Raw genomic sequence first — 25,437 nt, forward strand, 5'->3', positions numbered from 1 at the left:
AACTAATAACGCATAGACAGATAGTACCCATACGGCTAACCTGTCAAAAGTGAAGCCGAAACACGATCGATGTATGCATGCGAGGCTCGTGTTTTACGCTCAGGAACACACAAATGTATACAAAAACGTGTTGCCAGTATACAGATATTTCCCTCAAAGTGGGGGATTTTAACCACATCCTTAACACTTGGTTATTAATTGAAGATTTGAATTTGTAGCAAAAGCTTATGTTCATTTTAAAGATTTTATGGATTTCTGTACTTTGTGAAATAAGTTTTCAATAAAAAAACTGATACATTTTTACTTTTTTTAATTTAAAATGTGCATAAAATAATACATAAATTGAAATATAATAATGAAATATTTAAAAATATATAATTTTTATATAATTATACAAGGAACTTCAATTAAGCGTACTATTCATTTTAGAATGTAAACGTCATGTCTCATTTTGAGGAAAAAATATTCACTACACTGGCAACATTTATAAGAAACGGCGGCTGAGGAAACTTTGGATTTTTGTATTTACGATTACGTAAAAATATCACATTAAACTCGATATTTACGCGTGAAATGTAAAGTCAGTCTGTTTGTTTTTATGATATGATGCGTTGTGACACCCATTCACTGCACAAACAACCATCTTTCCTGTGTTTTTGATTTTTAAACGGGAGGTGTACACAAGCCGATATGACCTTGAGAACTGCCAGGGCCGTTGGAATACGGTGACACGAGTGCGACGTGACGTCGCACTTGGAATGGCTTTACTTGGTATGTACGAACACCTATGCCTTATAACCATAGATTTATAAGGCATAGAATAGAGTGTTCGTACATACCAAGTGAACAACTATGTAGATGACAACTAAATTTTATGATCGCAATATTAGTTGCCAATTTATTATTTTAGATGGAAACCTATCACTTTAAGTTCCCTATAATTTTTTTGGGTGGCTTGATTTTGCTGCCAGTTTTTTTAATAATATGATGCTTATATTTGATTCTAATATATATTTTTTGGCGCTAAAATATTAATGCACAGCCAAATTATATTATTATATGCCCAATGAAAGTTCCTGTTTAATATTTTAGTTGCCCGGTTAATAATAAGCCATATGAAAATTGCTTCTAAGAATGCGCAATTTTTTTTGAGGGAATTTAGTTTTTTTAATGATTTAGGAGGCAAACGAGCAGACGGATCACCTAGAGGTAAGCGATTACCGCCGCCCATGGACACCCGCAACACCAGAAGGGTTGTAAGTGATAACTGTATTTAGGGGATCTGGGAGTGGGAATATGAAATGTAGTGAGTACTTAATTATAGATGTATTAACTCAAACACGAGCGGGAGACGACTGAGGCACAGGCTATGTGTTAGACCTCTCGCAGGCATAAGCTGTCCCTATACTGTACTGTAGTGATTACTTTTTTCTTTTTTTTTAATTTAGGCACAACAAATTAAAATTCAACGAGGTCCCGAGCACGCACATTCATCTCGCTCACGCTTACGCTCAGTGAGAGTGAGAGAAAAACACAAACCTACGGGGTCTTAATGGTTACAGGTTACTCGCAGAACACGACTTGTCTGACACATCCCTTACATAATAATAAACGTTAAGGAAACTGAATCTTGATACGAAACGTTAATTTATTGTTTTGCTGGCAACATAACTCTAACTGTCAAGCAAGTCATTTTTTACGAGTTCTCAGAAATTTGTTTGAGTGGATTGATTTCATAGGATTCCCGAGCTTTGGTATTTATATAATGCTACTTAAACAGTGAAATATGCCTAAAAACGCCAAGAACAAGGCCGCTAAAGCCGGCTCCATTTACAGAATAGCTTTACAAAACTTCGTGTAAGTGTAGTTTACATAAAAATTTACGCGCCATTTCCATGTTTATAAGCAATGTGCCGTTGTGAGCGCTTTGTCTGACTAAAATATCATATTTTCAGGACGTATAAAGAAGTCGAGTTGTTCCCGGGCCCGTCTCTAAATTTGATAATTGGTCCAAATGGAACCGGAAAATCGACGTTTGTTTGTGCCATTATTCTGGGACTTTGCGGGAAAACCAGCGTCATTGGAAGGGCAAAGAAGGTAAAAATCTAACCCTTCGTTAACATTTAATGATGCTATAAAACGTTCTAACTACCATTTGTAAAAGGGATTGCTACATACTGTGTGATGGTCTCAACTCTCAACCAAAGTACGAGAGATTTATTTTCATGTTTGCTAATTATTCAGTTAATGTACCTGGGCGTGTCTGCTGCCTGCTGTGTTCGTCTGTTTAAACAAATTACGTTTATTCAATCAATTAGTAAATATGTCAGACATACAACATACACAACCATTTATTACATGGGCTACAGCAATCTTAGCTATGGGGTCCGGGTCACAAAATTAATTTGCACATAGGATGCAAGATACAAGTATTGCTTGGACAGCCACTTATAGAGACTTAGTAGGCGGCATGGGGCTTGTGGGCTGCAGCAAAACAGGTCAAGAATGGCACCAAAAAATCTAATACTTGTTACTACTTGAATGTTTTGACTCTAAATAACGTCAATTGTAGTAATCACTTGGCCAATGTGTTTCGGTAAATGTGACTGCATCACTTTCTTTACAATATTATATGTAAAAAAGCTGACAAATGTGTGTAGGTGGCACGAAGCTGCCTTCACTTAATATTGCCTAAATTAATTTCAAGGTTATATTCTAACCACTTTGTTTTATTTAATGTTTCATTAAACTGTGATTCATAATGATGTCAAAAAGTTATCTGCTTTGATAGCAATAGATGCAAACATTTGCAAATAGACAACATTTTTATGATACTGTATTTATTAAGTCAGTAATAAATGGCAGGAATAATACTTTGTCTCATTTTGCTTATGTCTGTTTTGCATCATATCAAAATATTTAGTGCCCATTATATCCATGTCAAACCAGAAATAAGCCACATAAAAGGAAGTGCTGCTGCTATGTCCAAAATATGCAGAAAATTCATGTTGTATATAGGTATGAATTGTAGCCAATTTTGTGAAGTGCTTCAATAGATATACATACCTATTTTATTATCTTGTTAAATGCATTTGTTTATCAAGTGCAATATGAAATGATTAGATTTTGAAGTGTACTCCTATGTAATGTAATCCTTACATGACTCTACCTATTTAATGATCTGCAAATAGAAAATAGGTAAGGTTTTATAGGGCTAAAGCTAGTATGTGTATCAGACCTTTCTTTCTCCAGATAGTTAATATTAAATATGCCAGACAAACATAATGTTGTCACATTTATTTTAATTTTTCAGATTTCAGAATATGTCCGAAGTGGATGCCAGGAGGCCACCATAGAGATAGAGCTGCACCGTGAGGCCAATGAACCAAATGTCATAATCACTCGCATCTTCAACCTCCAAGATGCAAGCATATGGAAGATCAACCACAAGTCTGTCAGGGAGAAGCAGGTTCAGGAGCTCATTTCTACTATGAATATTCAGGTATTTTATTTCATATTTACATATCACATTTTGATGGACTATTAAATCAAAGCGGTTTAGCACTATTTATCCAAATTCGGCAATCTTTAGGCCGCGGACTGGACGCACGCGGCGCGGAACAGGGCGTCGGAGCGGTGGTTCGCGCTGCATGCTAGCGGCCAGTCCGCGGCCTTAATACAAAGTTTTGTTCTTGATCGTTGTAATAGGTAGTCCTATGTCCTAGGCAGTTGTTACTCCACTTTGAAGTATGAAGTCCCGGGTTGGAATTCCGTAGGGGCATTTATTTGAGTATTTATTGAAAATATTTTGTTCCTAAGTTAGATATGTTATCTATGTATGTAACTATGTGTTTATCTATAAACAGGTACATAGGTATGTATATTGTCGCCGAGTACCCAACAAGCTTTGCTTAGTTTGGGGCTAGGTTAATCTGTGTAGGATGCCCTGATATATTACTGTTATTTAGGTCTTAGTATCATATATTTTTGGCCTCTACTTACTATGAGGCCAACTTGAAAGACCTCTGCAAACGTTGCTATTGCTCGCGTTGTCATAGAATCAAAGGGTAACATACTAAATATACATATACATATATGGGTCTTGACTCACGACTGTGGTGACCTCATTTATAGTGATAAGGAATAAATTAATCTTTGTACGGGATTCACCAGGCTTGATTGTTTGCTTGTATCTAATACTAATTTCCTGCCCCAAACTACTGTTTTTTTTTTTAATCTTAATTTTTAAAGGGGTTTTGTCACACAGTGACTATGTCACCCCTGTAGTGAGATAAAGTAATAATGTAGTAGTGTAGAATTACTTACACCACTACATTATTTTAAGTACAGGTTCACATCATCCTGGCCTCGTCCGATAGAGGCGATGCCAGGACGACGTTGCAACTCCCTAAGTTGGTAGTTTTGATGAATGTCATGTCACTCCTCAGCGCCTCGTTGCGGACACATTCCATCAACACATGGTGGACGTCTTCTATTTTATCGCACTCAGAGCAGTTTGGTGTTGCAGCAAGTCTCATCAGGTGCTTGAATTTGTTTGATGGAATGTGCCCGGAACGAAGCCTAAGGAGTGACACTATCTGTTTCCTACTTAGTTTTTTGTCAAACCATGGGACCTGGGGGGGCTGACATTGAATTGTTCTGTACCAAATTCCTTTAGTAAGCGAGCACTCATCAAAGTATTCCTTCCAAATTTGTCTGCAACTAACCCTAGCTTTACCTAATACTTCGCTGTGCACTGGGAGACAACGCAACGGAATACCGTCGGTTATTGCAAGTTTTGCTGCTCGGTCAGCCTCCTCATTGCCCATGAGAAGGTAAACTACTGTTGAGTTTAACATTATCATTAGGTGGACAACCTCTGCCAACTGCTCCCGCAAGACCGGGTACAGGACTTCTCCAAGATGAACGCTCAAGAGCTCCTGCGCAGTACTCTGGCGGCGGTGGGCGGGCACACGAGCGTTGAACAGTTGGACGAACTGATTAGGACCAGAGCTGAGCAGCGGGGGCTGTCAACGAGACTGCTGAACAACGCGCAACTGCTGGAGGAAAAAATACGACAGAACGAGAGGTAAACACATATTAAAACTACATACTGTACGTAAACTAAAGTGTTATTAATAGTAGAAGGGGTGTAAAGTGTCTAAGAAGAAATTTTAAGTCGGTCCATTATGCAGTAACTCTAATTGTGAAATTTGACAATTCTGTTATCACAACTTTTATGGCGCAGTATAGCGCCATTTAGTTCCGCTGTAAAACTCGGGGACACGATTTATTCTTAGACTGTATATCTCATTCTTCTAAACTAAAATCAATAACTCTTTGGTTTAAACCGACATTTAATTATCTATTATGCAAGGGTATGCATTCTACAATCACATAGAACCGGAAATATCAGTCCAACGATACCAGTTTATCTCTTCCTAATAAAACTGAATAACGTAATTTAATAAATTAAAAATAACGTACATATTGTAAATTAATGACACATGCTGGGAGCCGGAATCTCCGTCTTCAGGCGCCCACCCTTATTGGAAGTTTTACCCGATAGAGGGAATGATTATGAGTTTATGACTAGCCATTTGTGTTATACCTATGTTTTGTATTCCACCATAGCGTAGAATATACAGATACAGAGCCAATTAAAATAGGTGTTATCGACTCGTTTTAGAGGTGGCCACATATAAACCAACTTTTAAAAAGGAGAGGTTCTGTAATGAAATAATCTGTAGTAAAAACTATAGAAATGCTTTAATTAATATAAATACATATTCTATAAGACACTGTTATTATTTCTAGATTGAAAATAATTATCGACGCCATGCAACAACGTAAAGAAATAGAGCAGGAAATATTGATGTGCGAGCGAAAAAAGTACTGGATAGAGTACCAGGAGTTGCGTGAGAAGGTGAATGAGTACAAAGGCGACAAAGAAAAGGCCCTCAAGCTGGTGGAAATACATTCAAAGAAGTTGGAACCTTTGGAAAAGGCTTTCAACAAAGTTAAAAGTGGAATTGGCAAACTGGAACAACAGAAGTTGAATGCAGTTAGTATTTAATCTAATACCTTTAAACGAGCAATTCTTGTATATTTATTTATATATTTATATGTACCTATATATATTTCGGGGATCTCGGGAACGGCTCTAACGATTTCGATGAAACTTGCTATATGGGGGTTTTCGGGGGTGAAAAATCGATCTAGCTAGGTTGTATCTCTGGGAAAACGCGCATTTTTGAGTTTTTATATGTTTTCCGAGCAAAGCTCGGTCTCCCAGATATTATGATTAAATATTGATAATCTATTATTTTTACAGGGCAAGTGTGCAGCCCTAGAATGTTTGTACTTTTGTTTTGTGATTGACAGATAATTTCTACACTTACACTAAATAAGTACTTATATTATTATATATATCATGGACGAATCAAACAAGAATGCCGACAATGTCTATACAAAATCGCGTTTCTCCAATATTCAGCTCATTGCCAGATGCCGTCACTAAGTAGGTCTCATTTCCATCCAATTTGATCGGCCCTTACGTTGGTATTCCACCTGCCCAATTTCGTTGTCGAATGTGCATTGCCTCTCACTCTCTCACTAAGCAAAATTTGAGACGCAAATACACATTGGACAAAGAAATTGGACAGGTGGAATACCACCCGTAGACGAGACTTTCGGGTTCGAGTTCCGCAGCGCCATCTATTGAACGAAAGTTGATTTATGTATATCGAAGTGGGTCTCAATTCCATCTAATATTTTATTCAACGTTTAGACTGAGATATTGTCTATATTGTCTGTACATGAACAGACACCTGCAAAATCACACAACGAAGGCCGCAAAAATTTCTGACACGATCTTATTTGTAGAGCCATAAGAGCGTGTCACATATTTTTGTGGCCTTCAAAGAGTAACATTATTGCAGGTTGAACTTCCGTTCAATTCCGCTGATTATTCGAGGAGCGCTGCAAAGTCGCATATTTTGGTTATCAGTTGGTTGTAGAAATGATTAATTTTCAGGCTCGAGAAGTCCGTGTTCTAAAAGACAGGTTGAAGGAAACAATAGAGGCAGTGAAAGCGCAAGAGTTCACTTTGAGAGATAAATACTCTACTCTGATGGAGAAAGTTGAGCGTCATAAGAATAAAGAGAGAGAGTTGGCCGAGGCCAGAGCTTTATTGGATAAGTTGATTACGGACAAGAGGAAGTTTGACGAGGACATTAACGGTATGTACCATCGCCCACACTGTTAACTGTACATCGGTGTACCTTATGTCGTTTGTAATAAGGTCCACCGATGTACAGTTAGGAGTGTTGCTGTTTGTACTAGTCTGGCAAAGCAATTATTTATTTCAACTTTATTAAACAAAACATAAAAATAACTCGGTACTCGGGACTTAATTATCCAGTAGAAAAAGCTGTACGACCAAAATTTGTACGAAAATTGGCCCTTGAGCCTTTTTTGAAGTGAAAACTTCTTTAGCGGCGCTGGGCACTTTTTGAGGTGGGGAAAAAATGATAACTCGAGACAGTAAGTAAGGCGATTACGTGACCGTAAGGTTTAGATGGCCACTCATTTAAATGGCATTTAAATCAGTAAAGAAAAACTCAATAACATTACATGAAAAAGGTTCTAATCTTGTACGGGCTGAAATACGAGGATCTCACATTTACATTCTAACTTTATATCACTCAAATATAATCCAATAAAGCTACATCTTGATGAAATCGCTAATAAAAGTGAACTCTAGTACTGGTGAATAAAACTCAAAATATCATGACCATATCATTCTCAAAATATGATGAATATTTAGATGCGAGGTCGACAAGGTAACTTTACAATTTCTATTCGAATTTTAAACAATTAACGCTACAAATTTGAATTTCGAATTTTAAACATGCTCACTGACTAGCAATTTCGGAACTAAACTTTTTCAATAGAAAGGAGGATGGGTCAATTATACATAGTGCTGCAGATATTTTGGACTAGTCATTGAGGTTTCACTTCTGTCGGCACTCCCAGAGTGCAACCCGTTGTTTTTTTTAGATAGTCAACAATTTATTATATATTACTGACTTACAGAGGATGCCGTCAAAATGGAGTTAGCACAACTACACAAGAAGATTGCGAAGGAAAACGCGAGCATAGATGGGATCAAGAAACAAAATATGGAAATACAGTTTCAGCTTGAAAGTAACGTCACGCCCTTCATACGACAACATCAGAATAAGTAAGATACTGCAATCATTTCTTAACCCTTTAACCGCGAGAGTCTGATATATAAGACATTACATATCCAGCTCATTTCGTCACAGTCTGATAAATAAGACAAAAGATCTGATTTGGTATTTACAGCACATTTATAACTCCCGTAACTATGCCAACCTTACTCTGCGTGGTACAATTACTGTCGGTGGCGACACAAGCACGCTCGATCAAAAAACCGGCCAAGTGCGAGTCGGACTCGCACACGAAGGGTTCCATACCATTCTCTATAAAAACGGTCACCCATCCAAGTACTGACCCCGCCCGACGTTGCTTAACTTCGGTCAAAAATCACGTTTGTTGTATGGGAGCCCCACTTGAATATCTATTTTATTCTGTTTTTAGTATTTGTTGTTATAGCGGCAACAGAAATACATCATCTGTGAAAATTTCAACTGTCTAGCTATCACGGTATAATAGGGTCCCGTTTTACTCTTTGGGTACGGAACCCTAAAAATTGCTGGCGGTTAAAAGGTTAAGGCATATGTCTAACTAGGTAAAGTTCGTTGCACACTGGATGCGAGTAACATCGATGAATAAACTGCTACATTACAACTTTTTATTAAAATTTAATTTATTTTTATTTAAGGTGTCTACATCTGCTTTGGTTATGATAATATATCTACATATTTTCAAATAGATTTGCTCTTGTTACTTGTAAAGGTAACAAATAAATTTCCATAGGGGGGGTCATTAATATCTGCAGCTGACTGTACATATGCGCCGTAGGTAGTGTTGTGAATAACGCTCATTTCGAGGCTTAAAGACTCGAACCCCTTAACACTCTCATGGCTTAACGCCTCAAAGGCGGCAAAGACGATTTCTTACATCCATACGCGTAAAATAAATAAATATAATTCTCCAATATAGTCGAGTCTTCAAGACTTACGAGAGTTACGAGACTTGAAGGCTCGAGTCTTTAAGCCTAAAAATAAGCATTATTCACAACACAACACTGGCCATAGGTAATGGCTTAAAATATTTGTTTTCAGAATCCGCAGGCTAGAGAACGTGGACGAAGAACGCCTCGAAGTGCTGAAACTCTCCAGCGAGCACACATACAAAGCGGTGATGTGGCTGCGCGAAAACCGGGCCATGTTCAAGAAGAAAGTTTATGAACCTATGATACTTGAGGTGTGTCAAAAAAATATTTATTTATTGTATTTTTTGACAGATGTGTTTTCTTTAGTCTCAGGGCGTCCGCTAGCTGCCGCGCGCGGATATTGTAGGTAAAATCGCCCGAGTCTTTTGGTGCGAGAGCCCTGGAGGCGCCCGGCTTTGGACCACCAGCTAGCGGACGCCCTAAGACAAAATATGACAAATTTAAAAGTGTAGTAATTAGTGGTCGGCCTCTGGAGGCTGTGAGTTCAAGTTTCACCCAAAACAGTAATTTTTCCAATTTTAAATTTATTTTAAGCTTAATAGCATCGTTCGCAGACGTTTCTGCTTGTTAAAAATAAAATATGACAAGTCAGTTATCACAAAACATGGCGCCCGAAAACGCCATCTTCTTCAACATCTTTGTGAACTGTTCAATAGTATTCAGTTGATCAATGTGAATTAATGAAAAATATTTAATAAATTAACTTTGTATTTGCCTCATCCAGTTTATCATAAATCATTTGGAAATAGATATTGACTATTTGGGTATGACCACAGACAATCCAACCTCTAGACATAGCATAGTCGCGCTACCCCTCTGCCACACATACGGTAGCGTTACTCCATCTTCAAGTCAATCCCGTGCCGTGATTGGTCCGCGTCTTTGAACAGACCAATCACGGCACGGGATTCGCTCACCTCGTCCCCCCGCACCCCCGTATTTTTGGCAGCATCGGTTTCATGAAAGAATTGGCCTAAGCTCAGTCTAGATGTTGGATTGTCAGTGGGTATGACATGTTCTCAAACAAACTTTATTCCTAGATAAACTTCACGGATCCGAAATTCGCTCGGTACCTCGAGGCCAAAGTGGCTTCTCGCGATCTGTTCGCGTTCACGTTCGAATGCAGCCAGGACATGAACCAGTTCACGAACATCGTGCGGATGGAGCACGGTCTGCGGACCGTGAACGCCGTCAGCAGCGAGGGGTACCCGACGCTCGCACACTACCAGGCGCAGCAGAGGGACATAGGACAGCTCAGGTGAGAACATTGAAAACACGTTTTATGGGCAAACACTACACTACGTATGCAAGATTGAATGTCTCGTCGGTATCAGGGATGTTGCGGATGCAGATTTTTTGACATCCGCGGATGCGGATTTTTAAAGGCTTACATCCGCGGATGTGGATGCGGATGTCAAGATAGGTACATAAAAAACGTCAAATATTACATTTTAGTAATTTTCATTTAAAAAAACCGGCCAAGTGCGAGTCGGACTTGCGTTCCAAGGGTTCCGTACATTAAGTCCCACTCACGCTTGACTGCTCATTTCTAATAGTTTTTTTTTGACTAATGACTAAATTACCTAGCAGTCTAGCACTTACGCCGATGCTAAGACGTTCCTGTACCGACCTGTTCCTGTTGAAAATAATGCGGAAGTTCCGCGGTTGCGGATGCGGATATTCGCAACATCCCTGGTCGATACCATATTAATTAATGACTAATCTAAATACCGTTGTTTGGCATATATTTGGTTGTAACGGGATTGCCAACTGTTCACATTTAACATTACCTAGAACCATTTTTAGGCATTTTGAGCATGAAACAACAGTCGGCTTCGAGTAGGTGGAACCTTGGTGAAGTAAAAGATATGTAATGCTACAAATTAGTACTGCTTTGGTTATGACAAGATTTATTTTTCTATTTTTTAGCTATCTCGGTTTCCACACGTATCTTCTGGATACTATTACGGCGCCCGATCCCATCTTGCGGTACCTGTGTGGCAATTACAATATACAAAACATACCCATAGGAAATGACCACACCTTCAAAAATTGCTCCAGAGTGCCTGCCAACATTAAATCTTTCTTTACTGGTGAGTTCCTTTATTTATTTTTATTTAATGTGGACTTAATTTGCTTAATTCGGCACAATTCATACTCGTTAACATTGGGTAGCATTTTTGGAGCTAAAATTGTGACAGTGAACAGTGATATTTCCTAGCGAACACTAAGTAACTACAAAACTACATTCATGACTCAGCATGTATTGAAAAATGTTTGATAACAACTCTTTTTATACAAATGTATGACGTAACATTTCAGATTACGCTTGTCAATTTGATCCGATACTTGTTTTTTAGAAAATCATCGCATCAACATCAGCGTGTCGCGCTACAGCGGGGCGAAGTCGAGTTCGACGGTGGAGATAGGGCCCGCGAGACTTTTAGCCAACACAGTCGACAAGGAAGAGCTCGACAACCACAAAACTAAGTGAGTATACAATACGGCCCGTTCAATTCTGCACTCCCTGAAACCTATAAAACGACACCCATGACGACTTTTATGTCAAAGTGCAAGGCAGACATGTTGGATTCCAAAACTGTCATCATTTTCGAATTCTGGACTCCCTGAAACCTATAAAACGACACCCATAACGACTTTTATGTCAAAGTGCACGGCAGACATTTTGGATTCCAAAATGGTCATCATTTTCGAATTCTGCACTCCCTGAAACCTATAAAACGACACCCATGACGACTTTTATGTCAAAGTGCACGGCAGACATGTTGGATTCCAAAACTGTCATCATTTTCGAAACCGGCACTCCCTTAAACCGATAAATCAACACCCATCTCGAGTGTTTGGCTGCCATCTGCACTGCACGCAAGGTATCTTTTTTTTACGTACAAAAATGACCTACTCTCAACTTTCAATCGAGATTTAATCGAAAATTTATTCGATTAATATGCAGATTAATTAAATTTCAATCGTATGTTAGGTCGACTAAATTAATCGCGATTAAAATTTGACGATTAACTTTTTTATTAGAATAATTATTCGAATACAAAGTTAATCGATTAATGCCCAACTCTGAATACGGGTATAGCTGGCTGCCGAGATCCATCGACCACAGCGGTACAAAATATGCGGCTCCGTGAGAATGCACTGTTAACGCGCCATCCATGTCTTTGAGAGTCAATTGTTTCTGGTACAGGGGTTTGTATGTAATCTTTTTAGTTCCTAAACATGTACAGTCGACGTCAAAGATATGTTTACACTTATTTATTTATTTATTCAATTTTATTCACAAATAAGCTTACAGTCTAACACACTTGTACCTTACTCCTTTGTAATAACGCGAAAAATTTAAACTTATTATCTTTGACGTCGAATGTACCTAACGGCATCGTGAGTGGACAACAATTCATATTTTAAAACACTTCCTTTTTTAATATTTTTTTTTCCTTGTTATTGTAATCAATATCATTAATATGTTTATAAGCATAATAACGGCAAAGCAATTTATTAACCTTTTAACCGCCAGCAATTTTTGATCGAGCGTGCTCGTGTCGCCACCGACAGTAATTGTACTACGCAGAGTAAGGTTGGCTGGTGCTGTAAAAACCAATTCAGATCTTTGTCTTATTTATCAGACTGTGGCGAAATGAGGTGGATATGTAATAATGTCTTATATATCAGACTATGGCTGTTAAAGGGTTAATAATGGATGCTTCCCTGGAACCTAAATCTAACCAAGAAGCCATTTCGAACCTACATTGTGTTTATGCTTTTTTCGTTTTCAGGCTTTCAGAACTTGAGAATAAGGCGAAAAACATGAAAGCGAAAATGCAAGATCTCCAAAACAAAGTAACAAATCTAGAAGTCAGACTGAACGACCTGAACATGCAGAGAAAAAGGATCACCGGAAACGCTGAGAAGGTAAACATTAAAACGATTCAGTAAATGAATGAATTTCGTGAATAGGGAATATTACGCGAAAGTCTGCGTAGGGGGCGCCACTCCCACAACAAGTCACAATCTAAGGGTCTACCGCAAACGAGAGTCGAAATTTTGTTATCTAACCTGTCTATCACTTGCATATTCGAGCGATAAAGAGGCAGACAGCTGAGTTTCGATTTAGCGTTTCCCGGTAAACAAACCGCCTTGATGTATCAATGTCATATTTGATTGTCTGTGAAAACTTGTCAAAAAACAGTTTAAGGTACAGTATGTATAAGTTACTCTATGGTATATTTAAGTCACTAGTGCTGCACTCTGGTGGCCAAACATTGCATAAATACTCCCTATTGATATTGCATTAAATAATTCATTTTTTTTTGTGAACTTGAGTGTAATATAGTGCAACTTTTCTGGAGAATCAACTGATTAGTACTAAAACAATTGTACTAGCTAACTCACGGTAAAACTTTTAATGTTCTAGCTGAGATCGCTCGGTATACAGATACGTCTTCAAGAGAAAAAGGTCCAAGATATTGAAAATGAACCAACTTTCAATCTGCAGGAAGAAAGAGAGAAGTATGTTTATATTATTACGACCCGCCCCGGCTTTACACGGGTTAACAAATTATACATAAACCTTCCTCTTGAATTACTCTATCTATTAAAAAGAACCGCATCAAAATCCGTTGCGTAGTTTTAAATATCTAAGCATACATACAGACAGACAGCGGGAAACTTTGTTTTATACTATGTAGTGATTTACTTTGCTATAATTTAAAAGTCACTTAAATCAGTTCAGGTTGTACAATATGCCCTATTATAAAATATCGATTTCGTCACTCGGTAAATCTGTGGAAAATGGCGAATTGATATGTTTGAAATATGTACGAGCAATAGAAGTTTTCAATTCTATTAGAATTTAATAGTACATTATTGTCGAGGATCTGAAGTAACTACTTGCTGGCTGAGGATTCGTTTTAAACGGACGACCTTGGGAGTTAAATCCGAAGCCAGCAAGTAGCCTTCCAGCCGAGCCGAGTGTGCGATAGTGCTTTTCTCAAAAATGGTGCAAGAAATAGAAATATTTTACAGAATCAACGTTCTAATTTTCACAGAAAAAAGTAAAACCATTAAAAAGATTTGCTTTGCCGCCTTTAAAATAATAGAAGTGTATTTTTCTGCTGAAAATACGCCAAGTTGAAATGGCCATATCAAATGAAGGTATAGGTCCATTAAACAGCCAAACAGATGATCAGTACTTATTATGGTACCGCGGCTATTTAGGTGTCTCAAATAGGTTGGCGTATTTTCAGCAGAAAAATACACTTTTTTTTTTAAAAAGGCGGCAAAGCAAATCTTTTTAAAGGTTTTACTTTATTCTGTGAAAATTTGAACGTTGCTTCTGTAAAATATTACTGTTTCTTGCATCATTTTTGAGAAAAGCACTATATATGACTCGGCTGGAAGGCTACTTGCTGGCTTCGGATTCAATTAAAACGGACTCCCAAGGTCGTCCGTTTAAAACGAATCCTCAGCCAGCAAGTAGCTACTTCCGAACCTCGACAATAATGTACTATAAATGCCTAGTAGTGGAGATATATTGAAGGAAGCCACACAGAAGGAGCGGTTGAAATTCAATAATCGGCCCCCAGACGTGCGTCATTGCATTGACTCTCCTCGTTTTCCATCCATTCAACATCGGGTCAAAATTCACTCTTAAATTTAAAACTACAAGGTCGTTTTTTGGCTGGCTAATATTGACCCTTGGAAGTGGAAGTTGAAGGACTAATGAAATATTATTTACAGATGTAGACGGGAACAGAGGAGCGTCGTGAAGAAGCAGTGCAAGATGCACCAGGAACTAGCAGGCATTATGAAAAAACTGCAGGATAAATTACTCAATGGAGAAATGTGGAAGGTACTGTATTTACAAAAGTAACATTCGTAAAACACTGAATTAACAATGCGGACGCCGATGGATGGACAGACACATGAACTTGGCGAAACTAGGTTTCCTTGTTGAATGCGATACTCTAAAAAACGACTAGGAAATATAATATACTTTCTCCAACCATACCTAATGATATGGAAGCAAACAGCTGCAATACTAATGTCTTGTTATCTTTTGGATTTAACCGTATTTTTAAGAAAGTAATGTATCTTTTTTTTTAGGTAAAATTAGACATCAGTCGAAAGGCGACAGAAAGACAGGAATCAGAATTAAGGGAACTTCAAATAGCAATACGAGAGGCAAAGGTATATAACTTATCCATAAGCATGATGTATATTAATATTACATAAGTGTGCATTACTGACAAAATAAATATCCGCAGCATACATTAGAAGACATGGAAGCACGCTACAAGCAAACGAATACTAAAGCTCACGCTAAACTGAAAGAGGCAAAGAAAGCGTGCCACAGCGAGCTCTTGCCGCAGCATCCAAGCTTCCCCTTCAAGGAGCAGTTTGAAGAGTTGCCGGCCGAGCTGGATAAACTTCAGGAGCACTGCTACGAGCTACAAACAAGGATGGACTGTATGGACAAGGGAGACGAACAGGTAACGGCAATCTACCATATGAGTCAGGGTTTCTAGGAGCAGTTTGAAGAGTTGCCGGCCGAGCTGGATAAACTTCAGGAGCACTGCTACGAACTACAAACAAGGATGGACTGTATGGACAAGGGAGACGAACAGGTAACGGCAATCTACCATATGAGTCAGGGTTTCTAGGAGCAGTTTGAAGAGTTGCCGGCCGAGCTGGATAAACTACAGGAACACTGCTACGAGCTACAAACAAGGATGGATTGTAATATGGACAAGGGAGATGAACAGGTAAAAGCAATCTACCATATGAGTCAGGGTTTCTAGGAGCAGTTTGAACTGTTGCCGGCCGAGCTGCATAAACTACAGGAGCACTGCTACGAACTACAAACAAGAATGGACTGTATGGACAAGGGAGATGAACAGGTAACAACAATCTACCATATGAGTCAGGGTTTCTAGGAGCAGTTTGAACTGTTGCCGGCCGAGCTGCATAAACTACAGGAGCACTGCTACGAGCTACAAACAAGGATGGACTGTATGGACAAGGGAGACGAACAGGTAACGGCAATCTACCATATGAGTCAGGGTTTCTAGGAGCAGTTTGAACTGTTGCCGGCAGAGCTGGATAAACTTCAGGAGCACTGCTACGAGCTACAAACAAGGATGGACTGTATGGACAAGGGAGATGAACAGGTAACGGCAGTCTACCATATGAGTCAGGGTTTCTAGGAGCAGTTTGAAGAGTTGCCGGCCGAGCTGGATAAACTACAGGAGCACTGCTACGAACTACAAACAAGAATGGACTGTATGGACAAGGGAGATGAACAGGTAACAACAATCTACCATATGAGTCAGGGTTTCTAGGAGCAGTTTGAACTGTTGCCGGCCGAGCTGCATAAACTACAGGAGCACTGCTACGAACTACAAACAAGGATGGACTGTATGGACAAGGGAGACGAACAGGTAACGGCAATCTACCATATGAGTCAGGGTTTCTAGGAGCAGTTTGAAGAGTTGCCGGCCGAGCTGGATAAACTACAGGAACACTGCTACGAGCTACAAACAAGGATGGATTGTAATATGGACAAGGGAGATGAACAGGTAAAAGCAATCTACCATATGAGTCAGGGTTTCTAGGAGCAGTTTGAACTGTTGCCGGCCGATCTGCATAAACTACAGGAGCACTGCTACGAGCTACAAACAAGGATGGACTGTATGGACAAGGGAGACGAACAGGTAACGGCAATCTACCATATGAGTCAGGGTTTCTAGGAGCAGTTTGAACTGTTGCCGGCAGAGCTGGATAAACTTCAGGAGCACTGCTACGAGCTACAAACAAGGATGGACTGTATGGACAAGGGAGATGAACAGGTAACGGCAGTCTACCATATGAGTCAGGGTTTCTAGGAGCAGTTTGAAGAGTTGCCGGCCGAGCTGGATAAACTACAGGAACACTGCTACGAGCTACAAACAAGGATGGATTGTAATATGGACAAGGGAGATGAACAGGTAAAAGCAATCTACCATATGAGTCAGGGTTTCTAGGAGCAGTTTGAACTGTTGCCGGCCGATCTGCATAAACTACAGGAGCACTGCTACGAGCTACAAACAAGGATGGACTGTATGGACAAGGGAGACGAACAGGTAACGGCAATCTACCATATGAGTCAGGGTTTCTAGGAGCAGTTTGAACTGTTGCCGGCAGAGCTGGATAAACTTCAGGAGCACTGCTACGAGCTACAAACAAGGATGGACTGTATGGACAAGGGAGATGAACAGGTAACGGCAGTCTACCATATGAGTCAGGGTTTCTAGGAGCAGTTTGAAGAGTTGCCGGCCGAGCTGGATAAACTACAGGAGCACTGCTACGAGCTACAAATAAGGATGGATTGAATGGACAAGGGAGACGAACAGGTAACGGCAATCTACCATATGAGTCAGGGTTTCTAGGAGCAGTTTGAAGAGTTGCCGGCCGAGCTGGATAAACTACAGGAACACTGCTACGAGCTACAAACAAGGATGGATTGTAATATGGACAAGGGAGATGAACAGGTAAAAGCAATCTACCATATGAGTCAGGGTTTCTAGGAGCAGTTTGAACTGTTGCCGGCCGATCTGCATAAACTACAGGAGCACTGCTACGAGCTACAAACAAGGATGGACTGTATGGACAAGGGAGACGAACAGGTAACGGCAATCTACCATATGAGTCAGGGTTTCTAGGAGCAGTTTGAACTGTTGCCGGCAGAGCTGGATAAACTTCAGGAGCACTGCTACGAGCTACAAACAAGGATGGACTGTATGGACAAGGGAGATGAACAGGTAACGGCAGTCTACCATATGAGTCAGGGTTTCTAGGAGCAGTTTGAAGAGTTGCCGGCCGAGCTGGATAAACTACAGGAACACTGCTACGAGCTACAAACAAGGATGGATTGTAATATGGACAAGGGAGATGAACAGGTAAAAGCAATCTACCATATGAGTCAGGGTTTCTAGGAGCAGTTTGAACTGTTGCCGGCCGATCTGCATAAACTACAGGAGCACTGCTACGAGCTACAAACAAGGATGGACTGTATGGACAAGGGAGACGAACAGGTAACGGCAATCTACCATATGAGTCAGGGTTTCTAGGAGCAGTTTGAACTGTTGCCGGCAGAGCTGGATAAACTTCAGGAGCACTGCTACGAGCTACAAACAAGGATGGATTGTATGGACAAGGGAGATGAACAGGTAACGGCAGTCTACCATATGAGTCAGGGTTTCTAGGAGCAGTTTGAAGAGTTGCCGGCCGAGCTGGATAAACTACAGGAGCACTGCTACGAGCTACAAATAAGGATGGATTGAATGGACAAGGGAGATGAACAGGTAACCGCAATCTACCATATGAGTCAGGGTTTCTAGGAGCAGTTTGAAGAGTTGCCGGCCGAGCTGGATAAACTTCAGGAGCACTGTTACGAACTACAAACAAGGATGGACTGTATAGACAAGGGAGATGAACAGGTAATAGCAATCTACCATATGAGTCAGGGTTTCTAGGAGCAGTTTGAAGAGTTGCCGGCCGAGCTGGATAAACTACAGGAACACTGCTACGAGCTACAAACAAGGATGGATTGTATGGACAAGGGAGACGAACAGGTAACGGCAATCTACCATATGAGTCAGGGTTTTTAGGAGCAGTTTGAAGAGTTGCCGGCCGAGCTGGATAGACTGCAGGAGCACTGCTACGAGCTACAAACAAGGATGGACTGTATGGACAAGGGAGATGAACAGGTAACGGCAATCTACCATATGAGTCAGGGATTCTAGGAGCAGTTTGAAGAGTTGCCGGCCGAGCTGGATAGACTTCAGGAGCACTGCTACGAACTACAAACAAGGATGGATTGTATGGACAAGGGAGATGAACAGGTAACGGCAATCTACCATATGAGTCAGGGATTCTAGGAGCAGTTTGAAGAGTTGCCGGCCGAGCTGGATAGACTTCAGGAGCACTGCTACGAACTACAAACAAGGATGGATTGTATGGACAAGGGAGATGAACAGGTAACGGCAATCTACCATATGAGTCAGGGTTTCTAGGAGCAGTTTGAAGAGTTGCCGGCCGAGCTGGATAAACTTCAGGAGCACTGCTACGAGCTACAAACAAGGATGGATTGTATGGACAAGGGAGACGAACAGGTAACGGCAATCTACCATATGAGTCAGGGTTTCTAAACGGAATCGACAAAAAATCCTGATAATTTTGGAAGTAGTACCTGTTTACTAAATTTCACGAGAGTTGGTTGCGGAATTGAGTATATAAAGGAGAACAGCTGGACAGACATATGAAAGCAATTTCGCCCAAGCTGGAATGGAGCTATATCTTTCTATGTCATATAAATAAAAAGCATCTTTGTTACAGGTGATCAAAGAATATGAGATAAGGGAAAAAGAAATAGCGAAATTAAAGACCGACGTCAGCAGCAACAGTGACGTTCACAAGGATCTTGAAAGCAAAATGAATGCTATAAGGTATGATCAATTATGTATTTGATGCAGAACACCTAGAACAAACTTATCTTCTCTATGCCAGGGGGGTGTCACTCCGCAGTTTAGGTACATTTGGCCGGCGCGCCCATCGGACAGGGGTATAGCAGTGGGCTGCCGCTCGGCGCGCACGATAGTCGTGTTACGTAGCGCTCGCGCAAAGTTGAAAATACACAATGGCTTCGAAACTTACTTCCGCGAGAATCAGACATGCTATCTTCGGATAAAAAATGTATGTTTACATAATCAACGTTTGTAATTCCTACATATTTATCTTAAAAACAATAAATCAGTGGGTATAGGTATAAAAACTTGTCAAGTGATAACCCCGTGCCGACACTCACAGCTCGGTCATAAAACTGCGGCGCGCAAAGGAGATTCACGGTTCGTGCGCGGTTATAAGTTTAAATTTTGCTTGCAGGCGGCGATATAGGTGTATTTTTATACCTAAACCTGACTTTTGTGAAGGAGTGAATTTTCTGTACGGTAGTACTATTAGTTATTCTGTGTCTATGCTCTATATAGCTTTAGGGCTCATTTAGACGGCACGCGAACTCGTATACGATTTTAGTTACATTGCGGACCATTGAGGTTACATCAATTCAGCCGACCGATCAAATGACGCAATGTAATGAAATTCGCATGCGAGTATTGCGAGTTCATGCACCGTATAAATGAGCCCTTATTCCGACACCATCCCCAGTCCATGGGTCCTACGCTTTAAATTCGACACAAATTATAACTGGGACAGACCTTGAAAGCTAATTGAATTGATTATTGAACTGGATTAGCGTGAATATTAATTGTTGCTCTTTTGAGAAGAATCCTGTGCTGAGCAGTGGGATTTATAAAGGCTAGTGATGATAGTGAGACATTTGGACACACACAAACAGTACGAAGTTATTAATTACAGAGCGAAATGGCTGCCTCCATTGGAAAACTTACTGCGGGATATAGACAAAAGCTTTGGAGAAATGTTCGCCAAGCTGGGTTGTGCCGGTGAAATCAAACTCGACAATTCTGGAAGTGATGTAAGTGCTACAACTATGTTTCCGGTCATATATACTATCTAAAATGGAACCCTGAGTACTGAGGGACACCCTGAGCGAAACTCGCGATGACGATTTATTTATCCTTGCATTTTAACTATTGTTTTATAGTTGTTCAAACCAATTTGTCAGTAAATAAGAACAAAAAAAAACTCATCTTTTTCTAATGGGTGCTAGTACTAGTGTAAGACAAAGATAGTATGATTCTATCTGTCTATGTTTGAAATGAGAGTCCTTTCACAAACTATTCATAACTGATTACTAGACCCTTTTAAAGCCTATTTGAAAAAGAAGTAATTAAGTTGCTCAGGTGTTGTCATGACCAAAAAATCAATTTAGTCCCAGTTCACTAGTGTACCTAATGTATAGCTGGTCAAGCAAATCTTGTCAGTAAAAAAAGGCGCGAAATTAATTTTCTATGGGACGATATCCCTTCGCGCCTACATTTTTCAAATTTGCCGCCTTCTACTGACAAGATCTGCTGACCAGCTATACCTAATAATTGTGAACGAGAAAACTATACAAATCGCTTTTTCTCTAATATGATTTCTTTAAGATATCAGCTTCATTGAACTAGTACCAATAATTTTCCAGGAGGACTACGACAAGTACGGCATTTCAATCCTGGTCCGTTTCCGGACGTCTGAACAACTGCAGCAGCTGACGCGACACGCGCAGTCGGGCGGCGAGCGCGCGCTGTCCACCGCCATGTACCTCATGTCGCTGCAGCGGCTCACCACCGTGCCGTTCCGGTAAGACAGTCTTTCTTTCAGATCACGAGAGCAATGACTACGAGTACGGCATTTCTATCATGGTCCGTTTCCGGACGTCTGAACAACTGCAGCAGCTGACGCGACACGCGCAGTCGGGCGGCGAGCGCGCGCTGTCCACCGCCATGTACCTCATGTCGCTACAGCGGCTCACCACCGTGCCGTTCCGGTAAGACAGTCTTTCTTTCAGATCACGAGAGCAATGACTACAAGTACGGCATTTCAATCCTGGTCCGTTTCCGGACGTCGGAACAACTGCAGCAGCTGACGCGACACGCGCAGTCGGACGGCGAGCGTGCGCTGTCCACCGCCATGTACCTCATGTCGCTGCAGCGGCTCACCACCGTGCCGTTCCGGTAAGATTAGACTCCGTACCTAACTTTGTACCCACTTGAACAGAACAATGTGAGGGAGAGTGTCATTATCACTACATAGTATTAAACAAAGTCGCTTCGCGCTGTTTATCTGTTTGCTTAGATCTTTAAAACTACGCAACAGATTTTGATGCGTTTTTTTTTTAATAGAGTGATTCAAGAGGAAGGTTTATGTGTAACTTGTTAACCCGTGCGAAGCCGGGTCGGGTCGCTAGTACTCATTATAAACGTCATACTTTCATAGACATTTGATATTAATAATAACATTCCACACTTAGTCATTGCAATGCAGAGTTAGCTTGGTTTGACTCTACAACTACGGCATCTCTGTCTCGGTCCGTTGTTGGTTGTCTGAATAACTCCCGTATAGCTGACGATACAGCAGGCGAGAGAAGATAAAATTATCCCGTGCGCGCAACTACTAGTACCTGTAATGTTATGTTTGTTTGTACGCTTCCGCAATTCATAACCAATGTGCGACCAAACTAATGTCACATTTCCCGTGTGACGACTGTGTTACTCTGATTGTGGTATGTTTACCGCATTTCTGACTGACTATTTAATCTGAAAAAAAAAAACACTTAGATCATTGACGTATCTAAGGACGGGATAATGGGGCACTAAACATCGTACTAGTTCAGCGGTGCTACCCACGAATTCCAGCCAATCGTGCAGTCTAACGCAACTAGTTGCGACCAATAGCGCGCGTAATGCGAACTCGTCAACCAATCGCGCGCGTGATGCGAACTCATCAACCAATCGCGTTGTAGCGATTTCACACCGCTGTACTGGCCCCTGTCATGCCTCATTATTATTCCCCGTAAAGCCAGTCCCTAGATATCTATGTCAATGACTTAGGTAGAATTTACATAGTCGTCTTGTTACAGATGCGTGGATGAAATAAACCAGGGAATGGACCCGATAAACGAGCGCAAGATGTTCCACCTGCTCGTCAAAGTCACAACCGAGTGCGATAATGCCCAGTATTTCTTGTTGACGCCTAAAGTGAGTACTACCCTAACAAGACTACTACCCTAACACTAGCATAATATGCTTAGTACTTAAGATATTGCATGCACGCAATTAATGTTCACATACATGGCTTTGTCATGTCATGGAAAAACAATTTTCACATGCTTTATGGCAGAACATATTAAGGGCCAACATTGTAAATTTATAACATCCACTGTACTGTACCATATGTTCTTGTGAATAAACGTTCATTCATTCATTCATTCATTCAAGAGTACTGCGATCTGCGATTAACACATGTACTCGAGCACAGATTAATAAATATGTCTGTTAACCGCCTAGGCACAGAATAAATAATAGTACTAAGTACAGAAGACTCACTCTCTAACCAAACGCGTCTGTTACGATCAGCACAGATATGGCCGCTAGGTGGCGACAGCGCCACGCGCGGCTTATGGCTTTCCCCAAAATTGGGGCCGAACGGATGTACTTTTAGCTACCTGTAGCAAAGCGACGAAATCGCGGAGTGAGACACGTCTGGCCTAGGAAAGTAGTAATCTATAAAGAGTTGACACATAAAATAAATGAGCCATGCATTTATGCTTCGACAATATCACTGTCGCAATTTTCACAGTATGTGTTACACACAATCTACCATAAAACTAGGGTAAGCTAAGCTATGCTAATGTAATCCCCTCTCGACTTTACCTTTACCAGTTACTGAGTAGTATATACCTTATTTAAATAAATACATATATACATAAGGGTGAATTAACCTTTTCTTGTCACTCGTTGCCATGGTTTATGGTATCCTAGGTCAATCGTAAAACTCGGGTTTTATGGTGGTTAAAATAACCAAACTTAAATTTTTATGGCAGGTGTAAGTAATAATGAATCCTCTACATAGCATATTAGTAGTACATTCCATCTAAATTCTAATAAACTATGCTATTATTATCGCGTGGCTGAAGGGACAGAATAACGACAATAAAGGTGTTGATCAACCCAGAACTTTATTAGTGTTAAATTTAATATCCATTAATTACATTTCTTTTCAGCTTCTGACTAATTTGGAATACAATCCAAAGATAATGGTCCACACCATAATGAACGGCAAGCAAATTATGAACTACAACCAGTGGAATTACCAGGACTTCTTAAATAACGCCAAATCCTACAGACCGACGAATAGCTAGTTAATAGGTACCTACATGTGTTAAGTTAGTTTTAAACGGAGGTTATAATAGCCTTGTGTACCGAATTCAATTTGAGTACAACCAATCGGACCTCATTTGATATAGTCATTTAATGACATCGTATAATCAAAGATTGAACATAACAGGGCGAATAGGTATATGTGACGTTATCTATGAAAAGAGACCTTTTTTTATATTATATGTATTATAAATGGGCTTACTCATGGCCACAGACTAGCCGAGGCGAAGACGTGGCCTACGATGGAGCGAGTCTGCCCAGAAGGTGCCTGTTCACCCTTGATTTGAAGGTTGCCGGGTTATATGAGCTCGGAAATATAGACGCCGGCAAGGAATTCCATTCCTTGGCAGTGCGTATAAGAAACGAGGAAGCAAAGCGCTTCGTGCGAATTGGTGGAATATCTACCAAGTAAGGATGGAAACCGGCCGTGCGTCTAAAAGTCCGATGGTAGAATGGGGACGGTGGAATAAGCTCGTGTAGATCTTGAGCACATTCCCGAAGTGCAACCTGTAGAATATCGACACCTTATTGTCGATGGCGCTTAGGTACGCCATTATTAACGATGCTCCGATATAAATACAATGCCGCGCGACGCTGAGCGGCGTAAGCGTCATCGACAAAAGGTCCCTTTTCATAGATAATGCCCCATATGTTTTAACTTTGTAAAAGCTATGTCTTTGTTTTGACTTTTGTTCGCAAAATTCGGTGGTAAATTGTGAATTTCTTGAGTGAGCTACTTGTATTGTCTGTCTGTTGTGTTGTTGACGTTGTTGTTGTGTCTGTATGTACGTTATATGTGGCTTTCAATCAGAGAAGAGTACTTATGCACATGGAGCATAAGCACCCTTTAGGCAAGGATAGCATATTGTGATGATATATTGGTGTTTAACGCGCACAATTTAAATATTGTGCTTAAATTATATTTCATTTTAAAGGCAGTGTTTGGAACAGGCAGTGTCATAGATTGTTTAAAATGTGCTAATACAGCTGTGGTGTTGCGGAAAGTTTCAAAAACTTGGAAAAGTTCTCGGATATATTGAAAACTTCCTTTATATCTTGTAAAATTTTCCAAAATCACTACAGACATGAGTGCAAAGCTAAAAAAAATCGTGCCCCATATATGACCACTGAAAAAGATGACGCTGTATTGCGTCATATGTTTCATGGTCACTGGATTGTCAAACATCAACTTTTGACAACCAGAGTTACCGCATAATGTACGAGAATCGTACAGCGCCATCTACACCAGCTGTTAAATTCCAAGCACGAATTTGTCTTAAACTTTACACATCTTGCACAATCACTTCATCTTTGCTACAGGTCACAGGCTAACTGAGTGTTTAACTAAAACAATCGAACATTGTAAAC

The 25,437-nt window shown here is 40.3% G+C and overlaps 1 protein-coding gene across 1 annotated transcript; it reads left to right on the top strand.

The window, feature by feature from the left end:
* The first annotated feature begins 1,697 nt into the window (after positions 1–1,697).
* Positions 1,698–24,120, top strand: LOC134658728 (structural maintenance of chromosomes protein 5-like). The gene is made up of 21 exons (XM_063514380.1): positions 1,698–1,857; positions 1,956–2,097; positions 3,314–3,502; positions 4,869–5,089; positions 5,818–6,064; positions 7,037–7,241; positions 8,098–8,245; positions 9,273–9,414; positions 10,204–10,421; positions 11,093–11,256; positions 11,524–11,653; positions 12,967–13,102; positions 13,605–13,699; positions 14,930–15,041; positions 15,296–15,379; positions 15,457–15,681; positions 19,565–19,674; positions 20,603–20,720; positions 21,333–21,490; positions 22,770–22,887; positions 23,913–24,120. The coding sequence occupies exons 1-21, from the start codon at positions 1,787–1,789 to the stop codon at positions 24,048–24,050; spliced, it is 3,171 nt and encodes a 1,056-aa protein (XP_063370450.1). The 5' UTR covers positions 1,698–1,786; the 3' UTR covers positions 24,051–24,120.
* Positions 24,121–25,437: the final 1,317 nt, after the last annotated feature.

The sequence above is a fragment of the Cydia amplana genome, chromosome 2 (assembly GCF_948474715.1).
Source record: "Cydia amplana chromosome 2, ilCydAmpl1.1, whole genome shotgun sequence".
In the NCBI taxonomy this organism is placed as follows: domain Eukaryota; kingdom Metazoa; phylum Arthropoda; class Insecta; order Lepidoptera; family Tortricidae; genus Cydia; species Cydia amplana.